Source organism: Semicossyphus pulcher, unplaced genomic scaffold (assembly GCF_022749685.1).
Source record: "Semicossyphus pulcher isolate SPU_LCO1_2020_fin unplaced genomic scaffold, fSemPul1.0.p SCAF_4, whole genome shotgun sequence".
Lineage (NCBI taxonomy): Eukaryota > Metazoa > Chordata > Actinopteri > Labriformes > Labridae > Semicossyphus > Semicossyphus pulcher.
In genome coordinates, this window is record NW_027211715.1 from 2864835 (window position 1) to 2889110 (window position 24276).

At 42.5% G+C, this 24276-nt stretch overlaps 1 protein-coding gene across 4 annotated transcripts; it reads right to left on the minus strand.

Moving 5' to 3' along the window:
* Positions 1 to 1148: 1148 nt before the first annotated feature.
* On the minus strand, positions 1149 to 23680 carry cpeb2 (cytoplasmic polyadenylation element binding protein 2). Of its 4 annotated transcripts, XM_069679710.1 has the most exons (12): positions 22595 to 23680; positions 20011 to 20284; positions 17724 to 17728; positions 14100 to 14190; positions 11550 to 11600; positions 9529 to 9552; positions 8241 to 8414; positions 8063 to 8152; positions 7334 to 7452; positions 7117 to 7231; positions 6743 to 6924; positions 1149 to 5562 (listed from the first exon to the last, which is right to left on the minus strand). In XM_069679710.1, the coding sequence occupies exons 1-12, from the start codon at positions 23507 to 23509 to the stop codon at positions 5335 to 5337; spliced, it is 2268 nt and encodes a 755-aa protein (XP_069535811.1). In that variant the 5' UTR covers positions 23510 to 23680; the 3' UTR covers positions 1149 to 5334. The 4 variants fall into 4 exon arrangements, with proteins under 4 accessions (XP_069535811.1, XP_069535809.1, XP_069535812.1 ...); XM_069679708.1 differs by lacking the exon at positions 17724 to 17728 and having other exon boundaries at positions 20015 to 20284; XM_069679711.1 differs by lacking the exon at positions 9529 to 9552.
* Positions 23681 to 24276: the final 596 nt, after the last annotated feature.

A 24276-nucleotide genomic window follows, 5' to 3' on the forward strand; every position in this document is an offset into this window, starting at 1 on the left:
TTATCTATACCACTTATGCTGTTCAGGGTCACGGGGGGGCTGGAGCCTATCCCAGCTGTCATTGGGCGAGAGGACAGATCATTCACAGGGCTGGCACATAGAGGCAGACAAACTTTCACGCTCACTCTCACACCTCCCTATGTCTAAACCAGGATTCGAACCAGGAACCTTCTAGTTGTGAGGCAACAGTGCTAACCACTGCACCTCCGTGCAGCCCTAATCTTTAGCAATTCATTGTGTATCATGAGATTATCATCAGTTTTTCATATGTAATTGTAATCTGCAAAGTAACTGTGCCTCCAGCTGTCTAACGTGGCTGCACACTGCCCAGGCAAACGCAGACCAACACAAACTGTCGTTTCAGTGTGCGCCGACAGCCTGTTTGGAGTTTGACATGTCCAGTCGCCACAGACGCCCAGTCTGTAATAAGACTATATACTGCAAATGCAAAGGCTTTCATCAGTGGGCCATAGGCTCAACACCATTGTGTTACCTCATTCGGTGATCGATAGTGACCTAACAGACATTTATTTAAATGAAAAAGTTCCTTTAAACTTTAACAAAGACAAAAGTCTGTCCTGTCAGTCTGGGCAGTGTGGAGCTGGCAGCTGGTTTTCAGAACATTGTGAAGACGGCAACCAGCAACTGCTACTTTAGAATGTTGATGTGAGTTGGGTGTTTGTCTGGGCAGAGTGCAGTCACCTTTAGTGCCCCATCAGACAGAGCGCGTTTTAGCAGCTAGGGGCGTTTTTTTTTTGTAGTTTTCAATGAGGGGGAAGCTTTTTGCGCGCTGGTTTTGCGCCCAATGTCATGGGCATTTTTTTTTATGATTGTCCAAGCGGATTAAAGGAGAGGCGGGCCTTCTGTCAGTTTACAATATAACAGTTGGGTTAATGACAGCTAATGACTCGGTGGTTGCCTTAACAACAGTGAAAAAAAAAGGTGCAGCGAGCTGCTCTTTTTTAAACCTGCAAAACGCGCTCTGTCTGATCGGGCCCTTAGAGTGCAGTAAAAAGCTGAGTCTTTCCCTCTGACGTGAAAATGCAAACGCCCATTTTAAAATGAAACTATGACTTGTATGTTTTCACTCTGTATTTGATGTGTTTAGCTTTGAAGCCATGCAGCAGCAGCAGTCATGTTGTGTCCAAACAGAATGGGTCTTTATTCAGGAAGTGAAAGAAAAAAAAGATTGTAATCAACACCCCATTTAAATACAAAACCAACAAAAATAAAAATAACCATGATATTCATTTTGCATATCAAAGAACCATTCAGTAATAATTACAATCCAAACACCTCATAAACCACTTTGTGAATCTATACACAAACTCTGATTTAGAAATTAGTCACTTTAACAATAAAATTACAAATATTTAGCTTTAAAAATAATTAAACTCAAAATAATATCTTAGCAATTAGCATTTTAAATTTATATATAGTGTATTTCCACATAAAAATACAAAATAATACCAATGACATTTAAATATGAAAAATTATTCAGAGAAATCTGCTACTATTAAACGAAAGAAAAGGTGGGATAAAACAAGATGAAATGAAATAGAAATATGCATGAAAAAGTCTCTCCTTTTGTTAGCAAAACACTATCCAAAATAACTACAATCATTTACATCAGTACAAAGATATCTGGATTTAAAAATAGTTGCAATGAAAAAACGGGGTTTTATTTTTCTGACAGTAAAAAATGACACTGTGGATCAGAAATCTGCAAAATATGCAATGAAAAAAATAAATCTGCATTAAAAAGGTTTACACTGTAGTTCTTACTTTTATACAAACATTAGAAACAGTATTGCACATCACAACACAGATTCGAGGTTAGTCAGCCTTTCAAAATGTGTTATATTCAAGTTTCAGAGCATCTACGAGGACAGGCAGCCGGGGCCTCGATGCAACAGGGGAGAATCTCAAGTGTCTTCCAAGAATAGAATAAAACCTTCATGTTTCCTTCCTTCAAATGAAATGTGTCATCAATGTGTATCAAAAGAAGAATATATCAAAAACTTTGATGTTAATGACATGATTCTTTGTCTTTGAACAGAACTTTTGGACATAATTAGCACAAGAGGGGGAGGGGGAAATAAATCGTATAATAGTCCTATTTAAATAGAAAAATACAATCAAAATCAAATAGGTTTTTTTTGTCTACAAAAATAGTGAAATAAATATGATTTTTACAAAAACAAAGACACGTACAGAACAAAGTAACAGTGTTCAACATAGAAAATAGAACCTCACAATAAAACAGCACGAGTCAAGTGTTACAGGTGACGATATTCAAACATGTTCGCATCATGAGAACAGAAAGCCACGAGGCGGCGACGGGAGCTCGCTCTGTAACGTCACGCTCTGACTCCCGCGCCGCACAACATCCAGACTACATCAGAATATATTAGAACATATTGGATTCCTGCTCTACTCATACAGAATATATAGATAACTTAAGACCACTGCTTCACGCTACATCTTAAATAAGTAATCATGAAAAAATAAAAATTTAATAAATCATCTGTAGAATTATAAATAGGTGGAGGCTTCTGCACTGAAATCACTTACAGGGGTGGATCAGAAGTAAAACGGGAGGGGGTATAGAAAAGTAGTGCATAAGATATATTATAAAAAACATACTGTAGGGCCAGTGATGGGTAAGTAGTTGACACAGACAAATTTGACTCAACTATAAGTAAATAAGTTTCAGTTTCATTAAGGTTTTGTAACAGTACACTTTGACGCCTGAACATCGACACAGAGGAGCACACAGCGGGGCGTGGAGCACGAGACGACACGAGAGCGACACACTTTTACAGTACCAAACGGACGGCTGGGCCACCGTCCTCACAAAAAGATTGTCCCTAAATACTTTTTTAAGGGTCGTTCAAGGGTGAAAATCCAACAGACAAACATTAGAAACAAAGAGTTTTATCTTTAGTGTCACTGATGTGGAGATCTTTCAGTAAGTGATCCGGAGTTTCCCTGGATTTAAACAGCATCAAAGCCCGACTCTTTCAACTAGTCCTCACAAAATGAGCCGTTCAGTTCATTTGGAATTCCTAACTAGGGCTCTGTTTTTATATATTTCAGGGTCTATTTTACTTATTGTTGCAAGAAGTTTTGTAATTGCTCCAGTAGACTGCTCGGTCAGCCGCAGCAAAACAGGCTATAAAGACTGCAGTGTAATCTCTCAGGGTGAATGCTCCCAATTACAGTACATCCAATAACAGTGCTTGTTCCGCCACTGGCTCAGGTTGTTATTATAATATATATATATGTGTGTTATATATAATATAACAACATGAATGAAAGGTCCCCTACAGAGATAAACATGAACAGCAAGATGCTTTTTTAACTAGAGAAAGCCGTCACATCACTCTCTTCAAAGCCACCAGACTCCATTGAGAAAAACAGTAATTTTACCTTGCAGAACACAGGAGTTGTTGGTCTACTGCTGCCTCAACTGGTTAGTTTGTTCGTGTTATTGTGTGACTTTGGTGTTTAAAATAGTTAGTTAGGACACTACACAATGTTTGTGAAATTCACAATAACACAGAAAAAAACGAACCAGTTGAGGCAGCAGTAGACCTGCAGCTCCTCTGGTCTGCAAGGTAAAGTTACTATTTTTGTCAATGAAGTCTGGTGGATTTGAAGAGAGCGATGTAATGGATGTTTCTGTGTTTAAAAAAAGTTACTTAATCCTTTCTTTAGGGATCCTTTCTGTAATGTTGCCAGACACTTAGAAAATCAATCTGAGAATGTCAGTAGCCAAAACAAGAACTTTTAGTTTAATCAGGCGCGTTTGCCACCAAGGAGGTGGCAAAGCAATCTACTGGAGCCATTTCGAAAACTACTTTTTTAAACAATTTGTTATTTAAACCCCAAAATATGTAAAAAAAAAAAATAAAATAAAAAAAAATTAGAGCCCAAGTTTAAAAGTACTGGCATCACCCTTTAAGCCTTCTGTTTGCATTTGGTCTTCCAGGGCTACATCAGATTATCCTTTGGAACTATACCAAGACGCAGGACAGGAAGGGTGAAGGCAGAATAACTATGATGTTTCAATAATCTGTTGGAAACTAAACTAGAGCCTCAGTCTACACTAAAAACAGTCACACGGCACGGGGACGACACAAACACAAACCACTGAACACCACTCTGCTTCTCAAAAGGATTTTTTTTGCCGTACGAGCCATCGTGTCACAAAAAGATGGCGTCTGCTAAGTCTACAGTAGAACCAATATCACTTTTTAAGTATGTAAACGGATCAAACGACAGATAAACATCAACGCATGCAAGTTTAAATATGTCTTTTTTTACTTCTTTGTCAGATTTTTTCCCTCTTAGGCGTTTATAATAGATGGTCATGCTACTCTGTAAATTTAAAGTCTTTAATTTATGATTTCAGTGGTTTGTTTTTTGTTTTTTTCTCTCACACATCTCTCCTGCATGCTATCTGTGCAGCTAATCCTATTGTCATCACATGCACTTTCCATGGCAATGGGGGCCATTAGTGGTTGAGTGCATACTGCATTTCATTTCACATGATTCTGGTTATAAATGGCATTAAATATAATACCTACACATTTATTCATATATATGTATATATAGCAGCAAAGCTTCTAAAATAGCTTGTTTAGTATAAATGTTGAATAGCAGAAACCAGATTCAGTATTTTGAGGTATCACTCAATGGGTCAGTATGAGCGCAGAAATAACCCTATCGTCTCTTTTTGATAATAAACCCTCTAAAAAGAAGAAAGAGCCCATGGCAACGTTAGAAAACAACCGTTTGTTTTGCGGCAGAAAATGTGTCAATTTTACGCGTCCTATCTTTTTGCTACCTTTGGTTAATGACCTGGGGCAGGCGTCAACGTTAGAGAATCAAGATTTTCCCAGAAACAAGTGTGCACTACACGCACTGTAGGGTGGCTAGCAGCAGACAAACAGACAGACAAGCTGCCCCCATGCAAAAACATTCCCATATCTACTTTAAATCTCACATACAAAAATAATAATAATAAAAAAACCTACAAAAATCAATCTCTTTTTTAAATCTCCTCTTAGAAAAGATGAAAGTACCACAAAAGAGTTGTAGAGTTGTCAGAGCCTGAGATGTGAGGGGGGTTTTGGTGAAAAACTGAGGCTTGTGGTGTTTGGCTGCTACAAAAGATATAGAGATATATATAGTATATACTGTATAGTGTTACGTACTCGGTTATACTGATAGCTTAGAGAGCAGGAGAGGCAGAGCGATGCTCGTCCTGTTAGCCAGTGTTTAGTTTCCCTTCCCTCTGACTGTGTCACCGTGGCTGCGGTCGCGTCTTCAGTTCCAGCGGAAGTGGATCTGGCGCGGGCGGTCGGCTCCCTCTTTCACCAGCGGCTTGTGAAACTCTCGTCCAGCGCGGGAGTGGATGTTGGCCCAGCAGAACTCGCAGTAGTACTGCAGACAGGTGACGTTAGCGCAGAAAAAGGGAGCAAACTTCCCTCCACAGCGTGCACCCTGACACTCATCACACAGCTGGTCGTCCAGGACGTACGGCTTCACCTCGACCTGCACACACACACGCACGAGAGAGGACATAGAAAGTGAATGGATATATACAATAATATGTGCTCATGAAGGCCTGTAACAGCAGAGAATGGGATGGAGGCTAATTCAATCCGCTCTAATAAGCTTTTACTCGCCATAGCAACAAGCTGCTTTGTCTGGGGAGATGTTAATGGAACACACACACACACACACACGAACAATAGGACTTGCTCACGTTCTAGCTTTGCTCTCAGCCCACAGACGTTACATTGTGATAACGTCATAGATATTTATTTAACCTCAACAGATCAAGAATTCATCATATGAAGAATCAAAATTTACCCTGTTTCAATTCAAGGTGTCCAAACAGTTTTACAGAAATCTCTTTCACTATGGTGGCCGATGAGCAGACAGACTGGGAACAAAATTCAGCCCGAGCTAATTTTCGCATGCAACCCGTCCCGATCCCTTACAGCACTCTGAGAGCTACGCTACCACCGTCAGCACTGTCACAACATTAATACACTGCTGGGAGGTTCTAACGGCTTCCTCTTGCTGCTGCTCAGGCCTTAATAATGCATTCATAAATCACTTATTGACCCATCACAGGTCCTGCCACCTCAGTTAGGGTTAGTGAGCACAGTGTGTATTAGCTTCTTAGCATCAGGCAATACATGTGATAGAAAGATATATTCATCAGCTTCTATAGATAAGGTAATAAGATGTGAATTGTGCAAAGACACAGAGGAAGACGAGGCAACCTGTCAGCATCTCCTCTTTGCTGTTTGTGTCCTCTGTTTCCCTGGTGTGAGGTCCTTGCTGACAGCTTTTTCATACTTTATTGCCTGACGCCCTCAAAGTAATACACATTTCAACAAGTGGGTAACTGTTGGGAATGAAATGACCACAACACCTTCCACACAGTCGGGGTATTGAGTGTTGCTTTCACAGTTACCACAGCAATGTCCTTTAACAACCTTCATATTATTGTTTGAGCCTAACACATAGTCAATCTAGCTCAGTAACTCTGTAAGCAGCAAGGGGAAAGCTGACTGAGTTTCTGCCAGGGATCAAGCTTTGAGCACTTCTCAAAAAGGAGTTGACAATAGGAAGGGTCAGTTGTGTGAATGACACATCGGAATAATCACTGAATCATATCCACTTCAAATAGGACATTTGGGAATTGTGACAGAGTCCGTACCCGCTTGTCAATGTCTCCGTGCTGCAGCTGGACGAATCTGGCGCTGATGGCAGCGATGTAACTCTGCTGATTGGAGAAGGCCACTCGCCCCGCCCCCTTTGGGTACTTGAGCTCTGGGTCGGTGTCAATTCCTGCGTAGCAAACTCCGCCGTACAGACGATCCATGATCATAGCCAGCTCAACTAGACGGAGGGTACAAAGAGATGATGTATTTTGATTAGTGAAAGGACAAAGAAGGAGATGTGGATGTGAGGAAGCAGAAATACGGCAGGTGTCTTAGGCTCAATGTGGAGGGGATTTCCAAAAATCTGTTGTTAGACCAAAATAAATAACTGCTATGAAATTGCTTGAATAAAATTATGAAGTTTAATTACTTGCTCTCAGGGGGCGAGGGACGCCTCCCACAAAGATGGTCTTGCGGGGATCAAGAGGCTGAGATCCGTCCATCACAAAGTCGCTGTCGCTCAGGTTCCAGGGTCGAATTTGTACCTGAAGTCAGAGTCAAAATTTTACTTTACAGTCCTTCAATTTCTATTTATTCAAATAGAAATGACAGCACTGTGTCTCTTCAGTGTGAACTGGTGAACTCACGGGTTTGTCCTTGATGGTGGGGCTGGAGACACACAGGTAGAGCTTCCCGTCCTCCTCCATGCAGGCTTCAATCAGAGCCTGCACTGAGGTCTCCTCCTGGAACAGCAGGAAGGCGTAACCTAGGAAAAGAAAAAGATTCAGGGTGTACATTAAGAACATGGTTAGTATTTTATTTTGTGATCCTAATCACTTATAGTTACATAGAGTCTTTGAATTGTTCTGGAAGGTTGCAACAACCATAACATAATCCTTTGGGGCAGATGCACCTGATCAAAGTACGTCCAGTAAAAGTTCCTGTTTTTGGCACTGACAGATTCGGGTTGTTATTCTATGTGTTTGTCACACTTTACATCACTCTCCTCAAAGCCACCAGACTCCATTGACAAAATAGTCATTTTATCTTGCAGGATAGGGAAGTTTGTAGCTGCCTTGATTGTTTAGTTTTTGCTACACAAATATTGTGTTGGGTCTGAACTAACCATTTAAAACAATAATGTGTCAAAGTAACACTGACTAAGGAGGCAGCAGTAAACCAGCAACTCCTGCTCTCTGCAAGGCAATAGTCCTGTTTTGTAAATGGAGTCTGGTGGCTTTGAGGAGAGGCTACAAAAAAGGAGAATTCTCAAATAATGCTTTGTTTATTAACATCCCATCTTTACAGCATCCAAGCTCAGTGTAGATAAAGTTGAGTAGACAGTGTTTAATAAGAAGGCTCATGTTTGTCAATACCTTTAGGTGGAAAATAAGACTTGCTCTCTGCTTTGTGTGGCCAGTCCACCACCAGGTGACCGAAGCGGCGGAAGCTTGAGGTTATTTCATCTGAGGAGAAAAAGAAACATTAGACAGGTGAAGAGAAAGACAGAACTTTCAGAGTAATGCTGAAAAAGTGTGGCATAGCTGTCCTCACCTTCGTCTATGTCAGGGGGCAGACCTCCCACGAACACCTTACGGGAGAAGCGCTCGATGCGTTCCCCGTTTTGATGTGGGTAACAGTTGGGGGAGCCGAGGACTCCTGGGACACCCTGGTTGCCGTGTCCGTCATCGAGGAGATTGTCATCAATAGGGAAGAGGGAGGAGCGACCTGGTGGAGAAAGAAAAGATCGTTTAAGCTACAGCGTATGCAACATGCACACCCAAACACACAGCAGAAACACAAATCACAAACATGGATCTAAACCTGCAGAATCGTATCAGCCTGTACTTTATGGAGGTGTATATTACTGCCATGACAAGGACACATCCAGAGCACAGTCTATAAAATAATGTTTCTGCTTTTATTGCAGTTTTACGCTGCGTGACTGTGAGACAAAGCACCAGATTAAAGTGAGGAATCGTGTGTGTGCCGCTCTGAGCAGTGTGGAGGGGAAAGCAGGCGTGAAAGGCAGGCTGGGTAACAAAGCTGTTAAAACATCGCTCAGCAGTATGGAGGCCCAAAGTGTTCAAAACTAAATATATAAATCTGTAAAAAAAATATATTCATATGAATACGTAAACATAACGTGAAGTCTTTCAGTTATTACGATCTTATTTAGAATACGTCTTGTTGGTCGATTCAGAAAACATTAGCATTGTTATTGTTGCTTTAGCTAACAGAAGCTAAATGGCTAACTCTGATTAGCTCTGCTAGTTTATGAGAGGTAGAAGGCATGTGATTGGCTCTTACCTAATGACATAAAATGCTTGTTGCTGTGTAAAATGACATCATGAAATAAAAGTGTCATTAAAGCAATTACTATTATAAATAATACGTTATCAATAAAAATAGACTTTTGTGGAGTTTTAAAATAAGAGTATCTATTATGAAATTTGAATGTATTAAAATGATTTTTGAATTTTTCTTAATTATTCTTCACATTATTTGCTCATTGATACACAGTAGTTTACTCATGGTTCAGTAGGATGGCACTGCCACTGTGCATCAAGTAAATGTGACCAACCTTTGATATCATGCATGTCTGAACACTAAAGGATTTTGTCTATAGCTATGCTTTTTGATAGCTAATATAATTTACTGGGAGAAAACCTCACAATGGTAAACAACAACACAACAACAACAAAAACAATCAATGCAATCCTGAATATGAAAACAGGAACACGTCTGGCTCCAGGCTAAAGGCCTTAGTTTGGTATCAATTGAAGCAGTCAAGCATGCCACAAGAAGCCACAAGGAAACAGGCACGTTGTAGAGAGTTTACCTCGACGTCTCCCATAGCTCCGGGCTGCATGTAGAAAAGTACAGAGTTCAAGTTTCAGCTGAGCAGACATTCTCAAAAAATATATATTCAACCTCTAAAGACCTCTTTTTTCAACCACCTATCAGTTTAATCACTGTCGAATAAGCTGTCAATCAAAAAAAGTCCATTAACTTAACATGGGTAATACTAATACAGCTTATCTTAGATCCTCCTGAGACCCAGATCAGGATTTATGCCTTTTTATGTCTTATGAAATAAACATGATAGAAAAAGCAGCATGTATCCTCTATTGAGGACACGAGGACAAGGATTAAGAGTCTGAAGTTGTGCAATCATGTTTCACCTTCAATGCTGCGTAGTAAAAAAATAATTGATTAATCTATTAATCTAAATATTCTGCATAAGACATATAATAAGACATTTCCCAAACAATCCATTTGGCTTCTCCTTAGACACTTTTGAAAACCTCACGTCTGTGTTTATATAAATGTGTCAAAAGAAGCCATTTTGGAAAGCAGAAAAACTCCACATGTTACATCACTGAAAAGCCCTGGACGTCCTCTGTCAGGGACAACAGGGCTCATCGCAGCTGCATGTTCGGCCTCAGAGACACGAGCCAGAATCTGCCTCCGACACAGAGCCAAATATGAATTTGTGATCGCTGGGTCTCAGGAGGAAAACACAATAAAAAGCAGGCTCACAATTATTTCCAAACCTGTCTGACCCAGATTCGTGTCCTGTCGAGACTGTTATAGAACACAATTTATTTCTGACACCGGCGTGACGTCTGTCCTCATGTTTGCCTATTTTAAGTGAGACTATGAAATTAATCAGGAAAGTCTTGTTTGAGGTGCAGTCAAAGTCCTCAGATGACTTAGTGTAACAATGGAAACAATGTTCATCATGTGAGCGCCGTCACTAAACATGAGTGAACACCTTTGAACAAAGGAAACGCACCAGTGGCATTTGGGAGGTTACAAATTAAACATAAAGGGAATTCTGGAATTCTGTTTATACTGAGGCTCTCATTTTTTAGTTTCTTTCTTTATTTTTTTTGAATATATTTTGTGTCTAAATGACTTAAAAGGTTTGTGCCTCTGTTTGCATCTGACCTTCTTCAGTTATTCTTTGTCTGACAACATTACAGTTCTTTTTTGTTTAAGCAGAAACAGTCACTATTTTGCTCTCTTCAAAGCCACCAGACTCCATTGAGAAAAACAGTAATTTAACCAGAACACAGCAGTTGCTTGTTTATCACTTCTTGAATCGTTCAGTTTGTTTTACGTGACTCTGGTGTTTTGAATCATCACTTCTGATACAACAATATGTGTGTTTTATAAACAATGCCACAAAAAACTAAACAATGGAGGCAGCTGCAGACCAGAAAGTCCTGTGTTCTGTCAGGTAAAATTACCGTTTTTGTCAATGGAGTCTGGTGGCTTTGAAGAGAGTGATGTAACTTCCTAATCTTCCTCTTGAACAAAAAGGTCTATCTCTGTAGGGATCCTTTCAGTAATGCTGTCAGACACTTAGAATAACAATCTGAGCCTGTCAGTGGCCAACAAGCACTTTTAATGGATGCACATTGATTGGGCGCATTTGCCCCTGAGGACAATACTGCAGCCGTAACAGCTTCATGGCTGCAGGCTGAAGCAATCCACTGGAGCAATCTAAAAGTTTTCATACCTTTTAATCATTTATACCTTAAAATTATGCAAGAAAAAAGACCCCTTGTTATATTGAAATTCCCTTTAATGCAAATATACTGTGTGGATTTGTTAAATAAAATAGGCGCTAGATTAGGTGTCTGCAGCAGGCCACATGTCACCTGGTGTGACCCTATTGTACCCCTGTGAGTCTGGAGAGTGTTTCTAATGAGGCTAAAGATTAACAAAGGAAGCATCATGGGAACAGTGCTCATGATGCGCCCATTGTTTCTCTGTTGAAACTGTGCGTTAAAACAGCTGGATGGAGAGGCTGAACATTTGCAACAGAGGCAGATGATGCTGAGAGATAATTACCATTGAGCATGAGTAGGCCGTCAGCCCCGGGGTTAGGGCATCCCACACGGCCTGACACGAGGAATAGACACACGCGCACACACACACACACACACACACACACACACACACAAATAGGGATGAGACACAGAGCAGATGGAGAGGACAGGGTGAGGCCAGTGTGTGTACATGGGAGCGAGAACACGCAAACAAACACACACACATATAAGTACAGTTCCTGCCTGTGAGTGTGTTACTGCAGCCTTCTCACATGTCTGCAGGGAGCATTACACAGGAACAAAGCTCTCCTTATCCCCAGTGATCATTTGAGTCGGTAAACAGAGGAAACTTTGCAGAATGAAACACAGCAGATAAAAATGATCAGTTCTGTCTCATGTTAAAGAATCAGACTCTAAAAGGTTTCATCCTATGATCTTATTCCCGACTGAAGAAGGGGCTGTGAGTCTGGAGGAATCACACTTTTTTGACATAAAAGTTAAGTTAATTCAGGTTCTGGATAAAATATCACAAAAACATGAAATGCTAGACGTGTTATATGCAACAAATTTGACAACTGATACATTAAAGACATTTTTAAGCGAAAATCATGAAAATAATCATCAGTTGCATCCCTAATTTCAATCACTATTATTGATTATCATTATTATTTCAAGCTCCATATTTCACTAGAGTAGGTTAGCATAATTTACAGTAAAAAAAACTCTATTTATATCACACTGGTGCTCTGTCCAGGCCCTCATACAGCCTCTGCCTGAAACGCCTCAGTCAGCGCTGTCCCTTTAAGAAACCCCGCCCCTACACTTTCTTCTGATTGGCCAGCTCTCCAAAGCCCACAGCGACGTGACAAAGTGCAGCCTGTTAAAAAAACGGTCTGAAACCTGGCGATCACAGCAGCCTGCAGACTGAGCTGAGAAGCCTGCGGATTACTCCAACGTACTTTTACATTGTAACATTATATATGTTGTTATATATGTTGAGGCTGGTCTTAAAATGTGACACAACATAATACGCCCTCTTTAATTAAGAAAAACCTTGGTGCAGCCGATTAATCGTCCGATACTGATTGTCTGCCTGTCTTGTATTGTGGACAAAGAGCTAATATTTTTGTGTGTACATTATATTTGTATGCTAACTTGTGTGGGCAGCCCTGTAGAATCAGCTGTTCTGAGGTTTAACCAGGAACAGCAAAGGTTTAGCAAACATTTTCTTGGAGAGGAGGAGAGCTGCAGATGATTGGGCTCCCTGTCAAAACCACATGAACTATGAACACTTAAGTAACCCTAACCGAAAAACAAGCTGAACACAGAGAAACACACTATGCTAATAGCAGACAAGCTAGTTTTTTACTTTATATTAAAATTTGTATTCAGCATTGTGAAGGTTTCTTATGTAAATGTGTATTTTTTTTAGACAATTCTGCTGGAATATTGTGTTTTTGTTAGAATCAGACAATAACAGAAAAATTGCTATTCAGCATTTCTTTCTCTAATAGGGCATTCATTGCTGTCTGTCTGTCTGTCTTTGTCTTTTGACTATATTATATAATAAACTATATAAAAAGTGACATTCGGATCTTAAGTTTTATTGGCTGGTTAGAAAAAGAAGCCAAACTGTATTTTCTTTTAACTTTTAGCATCACAGCTTTGGATATTTTCCTTGCTAGTCAGACCACTGTTTTGTTAGCTGCAGCAATGCTATAAATGGCCGAGCCCACCCCTGCAAGCCCTCCTCCCCTCTCGTCTCCTCTCTTGGCTGTCATGCACAGTGTGTGAAAGTGTGATCACATCTAAAATTAGTCCAGATCCCCCCTCTCTCTGCTGTGCACACTGGCCCATGTCCTCTCCATCTGCTCGGGCAGGAAAAACAAGGAACTCGCCCGCGAAGAGGAGGGCGCAGGTTGAGCCCTGAGGTTTCATCAGGGTCTTAATAGAGACTACAATTAACTTCTCTGTTTAAATGCACGGTTTGTGTTGATATATCTGGGTCATATTTAAACATGAAAGTGTAGCTGTCAGCCTGTGAGGCTGTAAATGAGCTACAAGCAGCCGTCTGTAGGAGGGGAGGGGAAGAGCAGTGCAGATATTTGACACTGCTCCTCTGATGTCCAGCAGCTGAGCCCAGGAGGCCACGGCAGTGTCACACTACAGTGCACTCTCTCCTCACTGCTGCCTGTACCATTGTGAATAATTTAAATGAAACCCATGACTGCTTATATCTCTTTTAGTTTAATCCAGGTTCATGAGTCTAAACACCCAGAAACCACCATAGCAAAATAGACATGATGATTTCTCTCCTTCTCTCAGCAGCTCTGTGTTCTGCTCAGGTTAAGTAGCCACAGGATCAGAGCTGGAAGGTCACGTAAATGTGCAGCCGGTGGCAGAAGTATTCTTAAGCTCTCAGCGGGGAGAAAGTAAGCTGGTGTGTAGAAAAACAACACAGCTATGGGAGCAATGGGCCTGTCACTTCTCTGCACCGCTGTCAGGCCTCTGAACCGAACACGATCACCTTCGACCCCCACAAACGTAGACAGAAAGGTAAAGGCCGTCTTACCTTTCATCGGATCCTGCTCGGCTCGCATGATGTCGATCAGAGAGCTCTCCAGGGAGTGCATGTTCAGACTGTCGTACATTCTGGAGCGGTCCTGAAAAACACAGAAGGTTTTATATCATTAAGAGTCGCAGCTTACAAAATAAATCATGATACACGTCTAAGTCCTCACGTTTGTCACACACTTCAGTGATTTGGCTTATTCATAACAAAGCCCCTGAAGAGTGGGTATTTGGCTTAACATGTAAGAGATTATGGAGTATGAGTAGCTCACGCTTGGATTAACATTCTTTCCATATTTATGCACTTTATGAGTCTGAAGGTATATTTGTGAGCCGCCTATAGAGCCGATTCTGGGAAAGGATCTCTTTTTCCCAGAGAGAGACGGAGAATGGAAACCAAAACCAGGAGCTGCAGAGATGAGAGGGAGGTTATGAGATTATCAGCTGATCAATGAGACATTAGAGACAGAGTTTCAGCTGGTCCTATCCCGACAAGAAGCTGAGAAAGTTGTTTTTGCATTTACTTCCAGTAGATGAGAATACCGTAAAGCTATTTTCACTTTCTAAACTACAGTCATGTCAGCCTCCTCACTAGAACAAAAGAAAGACTACTGCTGTTTCACAGGACAGTGAGGTCCTGACATTGTCCGGACTTGCCCTTTCACACATGCAGCACACAGCGTGATGGTCTGCAATCTGTCTGGTGTAGGGGAGCGGGCAGGAGGAGGAGGAGGACTCTTCCGTAATGATAAATGATTTTGTGTTAATATCTCTTTGACTAGAGGAGTACTCACGTTACTGTAATTAAGTAGTTTTTTCGTGTACTTGTACTTTTTGGAGCATTTTTTAAAGTCAGTAAATGTAATTTTACTGAAGTATGTTTTCAGTAAAGTAAGTAAAGTAATTTGCTACATTTGTACACCCATCCGTTACCGAGTAAAATATTTATCTACGGATAGAAAGAAAACTGACTTTGACCAGACACCAATCAAATGCATCGCATCAAAAACCGGCCAATCAGATCAAAGTGTCGAAAAAGCAGTGCCGAAGATTTTATTTAACCAAAAACAGCTGTTAGATCGCTCTCTTTAAAGCCAGTAATTTTACCTCACAGAACACGGGCCTTGTTGGTCTACTGCTGCCTCGTTACACGTCGTAACACACGTTAGTCTGGAACTGAACTAACCACACAACAACACAAACAAACTAAGCGATCCAGGCAGCGGTCGACCATCAGCAACTCCCCGTGTTCTGCGAGGTAAAATTACTGTTTTTGTCAATGGAGTCTGGTGGCTATGAAGGGAGCTGTTGACTTTTGTTTTGTTGAGAGTCTGAAGAGTGTAAATTCAATGATGTTTGTTACTGAGGCCATGGTTAAAGGTGGCGTTGTGCTGAACTAAATTACATTCAGATGTGTCTCTAATTTTTTGTCTTCCCTATTTACATACATGAGGGGGCCAGAATATTAGAAACACCTCTGAATATAATGCAGCTCAGTACGGCCCCACCACCAATTATGAGTTTGAAATATCATTAAATTAACACCTCTATGACATTACAGGAAACATAAAAGGTTGAGCTTTGAGATTTTTCAGGTGTACCTAATGAAGTGGCCGGTGAGTGTTTACAGGTAACGGAGGCAGGCAGAAAACAGCATGAAGCTCTGCTCACTCGGACATTCTTCGTATAGGCGGCCGACAGGTTAAAAAGCTGTTCGATGTCATCGAACGGGTCATCGGATTCGGACATTTGCATGCTCACAGGCAGCTTAGCCGGGTAATGTCCGGACATGTTCACAATTCGTAATTCGAGGCTTTATTGGCAGGATTATTGTGCTAGTTTACAAGACGCTTAATGGTATAATGGGACCGGCCTACATTCTTCTTTGTTTCATAAGCCCTCAGCCGGTTTACAAACTGTTACAGGAGTAGAAAAATCTGGAGCTCAGTCTTTATTAACTTTGCACCAAAACTCTGATAATCTGCACCGAACATATTCAAACTCTGACCGTTTGTTTGAGCTTTTTGTTGTCTGATTGCTTGGCTTTATGGCATATATTAACTTGTTTTAGCTTGTCCATTTTGATTTATTCTCCTGTGTCTTCACTTTATTGGCTGCTTAATTAGCTTTTTTTTAGTTTCCCTTTTGTTGGTTTTGCACAATAGTGCCAGTACTTCATCAAACAGGGAATGAGGAGTTGTATTTCTGCTGTCGTGCACTGGGGCAGCAGGGTGAAAGCATTCAACGCCAGCAGGATCAATAAGCTCATCAGGAAGGCCGGCGCTGTCCTGTCCTCTGACTGCAGCGCACTCCACAAAGTGCTGAACACACAACAGTGTAATGTTTTGATGCAGCACAGATCACCACAGGTAGTTTTCTCTTAAACACAAACAGGGAAAACAACATACCATTTCTGTCAACTAGTTTTGCTACATTTTGAGGGGGCTAAACTCACCCCTTTTGCCCATATTACCCACAATGCAACTCTAAACAATGGACTTCAATGGACAGATTTAGCTGTATTATGCTAGCAGTGGCTAATGTAGGCTTGAACAGCGATCCAACCTGCAGAGATGTGTATAAACCACAGACTGCATAAAAAGATGGCCGACATGACGGCTCCCTAAAAGTGAGTCCAAACCCTCTCTATCGCCCCCTGCTGACTGGCTGCAGTATAGCTCATAAAGCCCGCCTCCTCCATGTTAACAGATGGGACATGAGTCAAACTATTAATGTTAACCTCAGACCAACACAAGAAGCTGTTCTGCTGTTAAACACGCCAATGCCCGATCTTTGTTGGGGTTTTTTCTGTAAGTTAAGTGTGTGTGTTTTTGTTAGCGGACGTGGCTACGACGGCTCCGCCCTTGGACCTCACCATCGAATGACGTCACCATCGCAAGGCTATTTTGGCATCACAGATGGAGACGATCTATATATACAGTCATTGGTATAAACTCTACTGTATTAAAATTCAAGTAAGCTTGTGTCACACAACATGCACAACGGGGTGTTCAAACTACATCATTTCTGTTTAAATAAACGTGTTGCTGTGTTTTGTCAGGGCTGACAGCATCCCCTGTGCCCACATTACCCACAAAGCAACTTGAAACACAACTCTAGAGATTCAGGTGGATTACGCTAGTAGTGGCTAATGTAGCCTTAAGCAGAAACAAGGAGCAACCCTACATCGGTCAGGGGAACGCTCAATACCAAACAGTTTGCTCCTTTCGGCTTGTCCTTCGAGATAGAGTACCATTTGACCCGACGCAGTGTGCAACAGCCTTTGACGTATGTTTTTCTCTTGTGTCAGAGGTTTTACAATGTCAGCAGTGACGTGTACCTGACGTATTAAAAAGTAAGCAGAGTTAAGGGGTGTCAGTTTAGCTCGGTGGTTAAATCGTGCATCCCAAATACAGAGGCTACAGTCCTCTATGCGGCGGCCCCGGGCTCGACTCCCACCCTCGGCCCCTTGCCATGTGTCATCCCAACTCTCTTTTCCCCTGTTTCCGACACTATCCACTGTCCTCTCTCTCTGAATAAAGCCAGAAAAGGCCAAAAAAAATTAATAAATAATAAAAAAAGCTTGAGTAATACATCATGCATAACAGGGTGTTCAATGCAACACCATTTCTGTCTACATTAAAGTTTTGCCTTGTTTTGAGGGGGCTGCATGCTGCCGTGCTGAGCCCTTGACCTCAGCAGAATAAGCAGAATAAAACACAGGGCTGTTGGAAACACGGAGGCAGATCAATACCCTCGCTTACTTTAGTGTTTCAGAGTTATTTTGTGCATTAACGAATTATTGATGAGTAATTCCAAGAAAGGTCGAGGCAGAGTTCTGTCAGTGAAAGTCAGAGCGGCTCTCTCCGCCTCTGCGTAACACATGACACAGCAGACGGCCACTGACTGCCAAACATTAAACAGAAAGGAAGGAAGGAAAAGACCTGGAATCTGAAAAATTCTGGATCCGACGCTGTTTATGGAAATTAACAATCCACAGAGTCAGAGCTCTTTCCTGGAATAGGAAGTGTCGTACTTCTTGGCACTGACATCACTAATAATTTGATCTCATAGCAACAGTAAAGCATCCGATGACACCACTGTCTCATTACTTCAGTCTGAATGAGTCACAGTGATAAATATCTTTTCTGATTAAAGTCATTAAAGTGTTCCCTTTATTCTTATTATAAGCAGACGCTCTAATTTATTAACAATGCTTTTATGTTTAATGGTGTCTCCTGAGCACGTTTCCTGCATTATAAACTGCTCTCTGACCTCTTTATATGGAGAGACACTTTTACAGCAGTTTTTCTACTCAGTTAAACTCGTTTTAATTTAACTACCAGCTCTGTTAAAACAATCATCAGCACCTGTAGATGAACTAATATAGACAATGATGCTGTGGGTTTTCAGGACATTCTGTTGAATTATAAATTACAGACAGAAAACCAGTTACACAACTATAGAATAATTAAAACATCCAAATACTTACATTAGCCACTTATATCTAACTGATGCTTGTGTAAGATATATAGTTGACCATGTTTAATGATCATTTACAATTATTTACTAGTGTCACTCACAGGATGTAGACTGTGCATATAAGCATGCCAGTCAGGGGCGGATCCAGACCTTTTTGACTGGGGTGACTTATGCAGGGGTGGCATGAGGTATATGTCCACACACACACACACGATTTAATAGCATTTAATTAACCCTTTCTGCTCAGCTAAATTCTTTAACTCAAAAAGATGTATGACCAGATTAACAATTTAAATACTAACGGCTATGTGCCACACTGAAGTACAAAGAAATCTACTCGCAGCCTGCTGCAACACAGCCCACATAGTTTATTTATTTAAGCCCCGCCTCTTACAGGGCAAATAGCCAATCATAGTTTAGGGGGTCCCAGGCCGCCCCTGCTGCCACGTATGACTTTCATGTTTTTTGAAGTGTTTTCGTTTGCAAAGATTTAGTATGGACTGTATAAAAGAAGTGGATATAAACCATGGTGTCCACCACTGGTTGGTGGACTACCATCTTAAAGCCTCGAGTTTGTCCCCTGCAAATATTGGAGTGGCCCCCTGCTGGTCATTAGAAGGAATGTGGGTTTAAGGCACTCTCTCATTGGCTTCACTTCTCTGACTTGTAGACTACGCCCACTTCTTCTTTATGCAAATGTTCCACCACAACAAGTCATTGTCCTGTCCGTGTTTTGAAAGGGCGCTGTCGCTCCACCCTAGAATCAGAGCTTTCCAAGAGAATGAAGCTTGTTTTAAAGAAATACAAACAACAGAGTGTTTTCTCTCTTAGTAAGAGTTCAGGCAGACCGTTCTCCATGCACAGGGCAGAGTGGAGAAAGATTTAATGACATACAAGCACAGATAGCAAATGACGACCAAATGGTGACTATGGTGACCCCACTGCATGTAATATATATAATTACAGCAGAAAGAAAACACATAACTTGGTACATATAATATGGAATAAGATTAGCCTCTGATTCTGTGCACACAAATAGCTTTAGAAGGAAGCTGAGTTAGATCTCACCTACAAGATGTGAGCTTCCTGAAGTGAGAGCAGCCCAGCCCCCACTTTGTTACACCTTCAGCAAAGCCTGCAGAGCAAATCAGCTCAAACTCCCCCCATCTGTTTGAAATGCTAACCATGGCTGCCACTTTTATGTTGATCTACATCTACAAACTGCTCTCTAAGTCTACAGACTCCTTTACTTTTAGTTTCTCTTCTAGTCTCTCACACAACAACCTCTCCGTCGTTCAAAGGTTTGGGTTTTTCTCTTTAAAAAGTTCTTTCTCACCTTTAAAGCCTCCGATTCTCACGCTGCGCTTACTCACAGACAAACACACATTAAACTGATTATCCTACAGCCAAAGTAAAAACACCCAAAACACTTACCTGCAGGGGCAACATGGTGTTGCTGTTGCTGTCTGTGCGAAACATGTTCTCCTCGATCCAGGACTTAGGCCCCAGTGATCCTGCAGAGCGTGGGAACTTGGGAGGAGCGATGACGTTACTGGAGAAGGGCTTCTTCAGGGGGGAGATGTGACTGACCGAGCCAGGTACGCCCATGCCACTCCCTCTGCGGTGGTCCCGGCCCCAGGACATCCCCCCGGAGCCCCAGCCGTTCCCCTGATGACCGCCCCAGGGAGAGGGCTTCACCATTGGCTGCAGAGGGAGACGGAGGGGGTGGAAAGGAGGGAGGTTAGAAAGACTATTTTTCTACATCGTATTATTTCTGTTTCCTCATATCCTTCTTTTTCTCCCACAGCCCAGCTTGATCTGCTCTTGTACTGGGGGGGTAGATAAGAAGATTTAGGGCTTTAACACTAATACTAAGTATCCCGTGCGCTGCGACACCGCGAGTGTAAGTTACACACACACACTCTCTCTACCTGGACCTTGTGTCCACTCTTAAGCATGTCATACATTGAATCGCATCAGACTTAATCTTGCGTGCTTTCACGTGAAAATCTTACAAAGACGACAATCGACTTTCTGTTTCTCACACGCTCAAATTTGATGTGAGCTGAATTCTCCTTTTCTGTCTAAGAACTGCAAACAGCACCGGAGCGGCTGCAGACGTGTTGAAGGGCCATGCGAAGGACAGGAGGACAGGAGGAGGATGATTTCTATTTTGCATTGGTGAGAATTATGCGGATGTTGACAATAAAGTCCATCTTTAGGTAATAATGTTGGGTTTAAGAGAAAATACATCAGAAAAGGAGGAATTCCTTAATTTATCCCCACTGATTTATTTTTCTTATATCTTGCACGAATGCTGAAAGTACGACTTCATTTTCAACTATTGACTTTCTTGACTTTCCTCCTGTCATTTTTTTCAACTGTCCCTGACTACTTCTGTACATGGTGGGATGGGAAAATGTTCTGTATAACCTGAACAAATGAGATGTTGCAAGCTGTGTTAAAGAAAAGGGTGACTCCTGCAGAATTTAAAACCTTGATGGAGATGAAACCTGTTAAAAATGGCTGCTTTACTCGTACACAAAAGAAGCCAAATAATGAAACATGCTGGATATCATTAAATAAATCTCCTTTTAATATGTTAAAGCTTCGGTTTAATGAAACTACATTCTACTCAATAAGACACACTCATTGGCAGGCCTGGTCTTCCATAAAATGTGTATTTAGTAAAGTTAAATGTTTTCCTAAACAAATACAACCATGCACTATGTAGTGAGCTGTCCCATTTCAGCAATAAAAGCATTTAAATTCTGTTCCCTTCATTTTTTGACTAGTTTATTTCCAAAGCACTCCTAATCAAAGCGCAGGGTTAAAGGTCAGTGAAACAGCGACACCATAGATGCCCTTTAAGACACACCCAGTCACACACACGTCTGCATACACACCCAATATGCAAATCACATGAAACCTGAAGCTGCTGACACGTAGGCCACAAGACGTTCATGTAAGCACCCACTGAAACTGCTGCTGCCCTAACACAGTGGTCACGACCTGTTTTAAATAATTCACCTCCTTTAAGGGACGTTACCCCCCCGACCGGCAGCCTTCATGCTGCTGTAGGCTCCACTGACTACGTTTTAACATCCATTTTTTAAATTACTGTCTATCCTCCAACACAGAAACTGGCTATAACGCTACAGACAAACGTAAACTTGAATATGCTTGTAGGGACAGTTTATGGAAGTTAATTATTGCACTGGAGGAAGAAACAGGCTCATGAAATACAAAAAATGTTTCTTCAGACTTACATGTACATTTTTTATTGAACTTTTATGTTAAAATATATAAATGTTTCAGGATTTATGCATGCCTGATATTTCTGAAATATAACGCTTTCATTAAAACCTCAAGTAACCCCTGCAGTCCTCTGAAACACCCCTAGGGGAACTGAAAGACCCATTTGAAAAACACTGCCCTTACAGACTTTCAAAACACACAAGCACACGCGCACACACACACACACACACACACACACACTCCTCAAAGATACAAGATGTTCTCATTTCACCCAAAAAGAAGCGTCCATTTATGACAGCAAACCCTGCCAGCCTTTGTGTTCCCACTGACTGAACCACAAGACAGGGATGGTGCACCATGTGACCACATCCCACTGCTGCTTCCAGGAGAGAACAACAGCCAGATTCAGAGATGCTCCCTCACTCACCCCCTCCTCCCCTCCAGAGGACAGATTCTGTCCTCACATGACAAATGGATTATATGGAAAAAAAGACTATTTATTTTTCAGAGATTAGGGAACACAATGTACAAACACACATATAACGCTTTTAGACTAGCTATTTGCAGACGCTCCCTAACCTGAGAACACCCCTGCCTGAAAATGAACGATGAATGGAGACATTTCCTCATTCAGATACTCTAAAGAGACTAGAGCTGTGCGGAGCCTGAGGCCTACTTCCTGTCATCTAACAGGGATCAATAAGACAGCAGAGCTCCTGTGTCAGCTGCATGTGATGTCGCCCTGCAGCAGCTCACCTGATGTTGGTTGTAGTTGTTCCTCTGCTGCAGGAAGGCTCCCTGCTGGGGGTGCATCTGCGGACTGACCGGGGACCTGCGACTCTGCGGCTGCTGAGGGACGTTGATCTGAGGCGAGAAGGGACCGCTGAAGCCCTGCACGTTAATCCCGGCGCACGGATTAGCTGACACCGGCGAAAAACTCTGGAAGAAGGCCGGGTTGATGGAGGAGGGGATACCCGGGTAGAAACTGTTCTCAGAGTCCGTGTTGGGCATCTGGTTAATGGCGTTGGCGTGTATGGGGTTGATGGGTGCGGGAGGGGGCGATGAGCTGGTCTGGACGGACCAGGGGGTGCCGAACCCGGGGAGGGAAGGTGAGGACGAGCCGCCTACGCTGCTGCTCTGCAGCTCCTGGGTGGGGAGGTTCGGGAAGGCGGCGCTGAGACCTCCGGCCAACATGTTGCCGGTGCTGCTGCCATTGCCATTGATATGGTGGGCGATGGGGGAGTCCATCTGGAGCCTGTTTGGATTCACGGAAGTAGGCGATGGCGACGCAGCATCAGCTTCAGCCTCCTCCGGTAGAGAGCTGCGGGGGTCGGCAGCGCGCTGCTCGGGCAGGTGACTGAAGTGTCCCTGCGGTGGGGGCGACTCTGAGGGGCTAAACTCAGTGTGCTGACTGAACTGCTGATGTATTTTTCGGCTGTGCTGAAGGTCACAGAGAGACTGCGTCGGGTAGATACGCTCTGGGTTGAATTCGGTGAAGGCTACCTCCTGGTTCTGGTTATAATCCGGACTGGATGAGCTCAGCTGGCAGCCCTGCCTGTCGCTTTGGCTCGGTTGCTTTCCGGATTTGCTGACCGTGCTGCTGTTGCTGTCCTTTTCCTCGGTTGACGGGGGTAATTGCGTGGTTGTCACCCCCACAGGCTCATCCTGCATGTTTTGCTGATGCGCAGCAGCTGACAGGAACAGCAGGGACGCGGCGACGCTGCTGAAGGGCGAACCGGGGCGCAGGAAACCGGCAGGACGAGGCGAAGGCTCCGTCAGCCGAATAAAAGGAACCGTATTCTGCTTTTAAATGAAACACCTATGTGGGTTTTAAATATATTGAACCACTGTTTCTTTAACAGGAGAAGGTCTGTGAAAAGGCTCCAGGCAGAGGCAGAGAGGAGGGGGTCCGGCCTGTGCGGATAGTCGGCTCGTTCTGGTCCTAATCTCGCTTTTCCTTGGTGATATTTTCATCTAACTAAAGACCGAGCTATTTCGGCCTTGCAGTAGGCTAGGCTAGCTTGTGCGGTCCATTCCTGTCCGACCGTGCTACCCCCTCCTCCGGTTACCGGCTGTGCTGCTGCGGCAGAGGATTAAAGATCCCCGACTGAATCTACGTCACCGCCGCATCACGCCTCGCTGCGCCCGCCTCCAGCCTCGAGCCCGAGCTGCAAAGAGGACCGCATTGTTTACGTCATTTTTTCATTATTCATAAAGTGCAGTAGGCCTACACCCATCCACAGCGCTGGGAAGTAGCCTACACCACACTCTGTCTAATGACAGAGAAATAGTTCATTAATGATCCTGTAGAAGGTCGTGTCTCTGTAATGAGTCTGTAAAGACCCCGGAGCAGCCAGAGTCTCATTTATAAGGGTTTTAATTTTGTATTTATGTCGGCTAAAAGTCTGTAATAGTTTTGTCACGCTCCTATTGTACCA

Coding starts and splice junctions, on each gene's coding strand:
- cpeb2 (XM_069679710.1), bottom strand. CDS start 23,509: ATGCAGGATGAGCCTGTGGGGGTGACAACCACGCAATTACCCCCGTCA. Junction 20,285..22,594: donor ACAACTACAACCAACATCAG/GTGAGCTGCTGC, acceptor CTCCCTCTGCAG/CCAATGGTGAAGCCCTCTCC. Junction 11,601..14,099: donor CGAGCAGGATCCGATGAAAG/GTAAGACGGCCT, acceptor TCCTCGTGTCAG/GCCGTGTGGGATGCCCTAAC.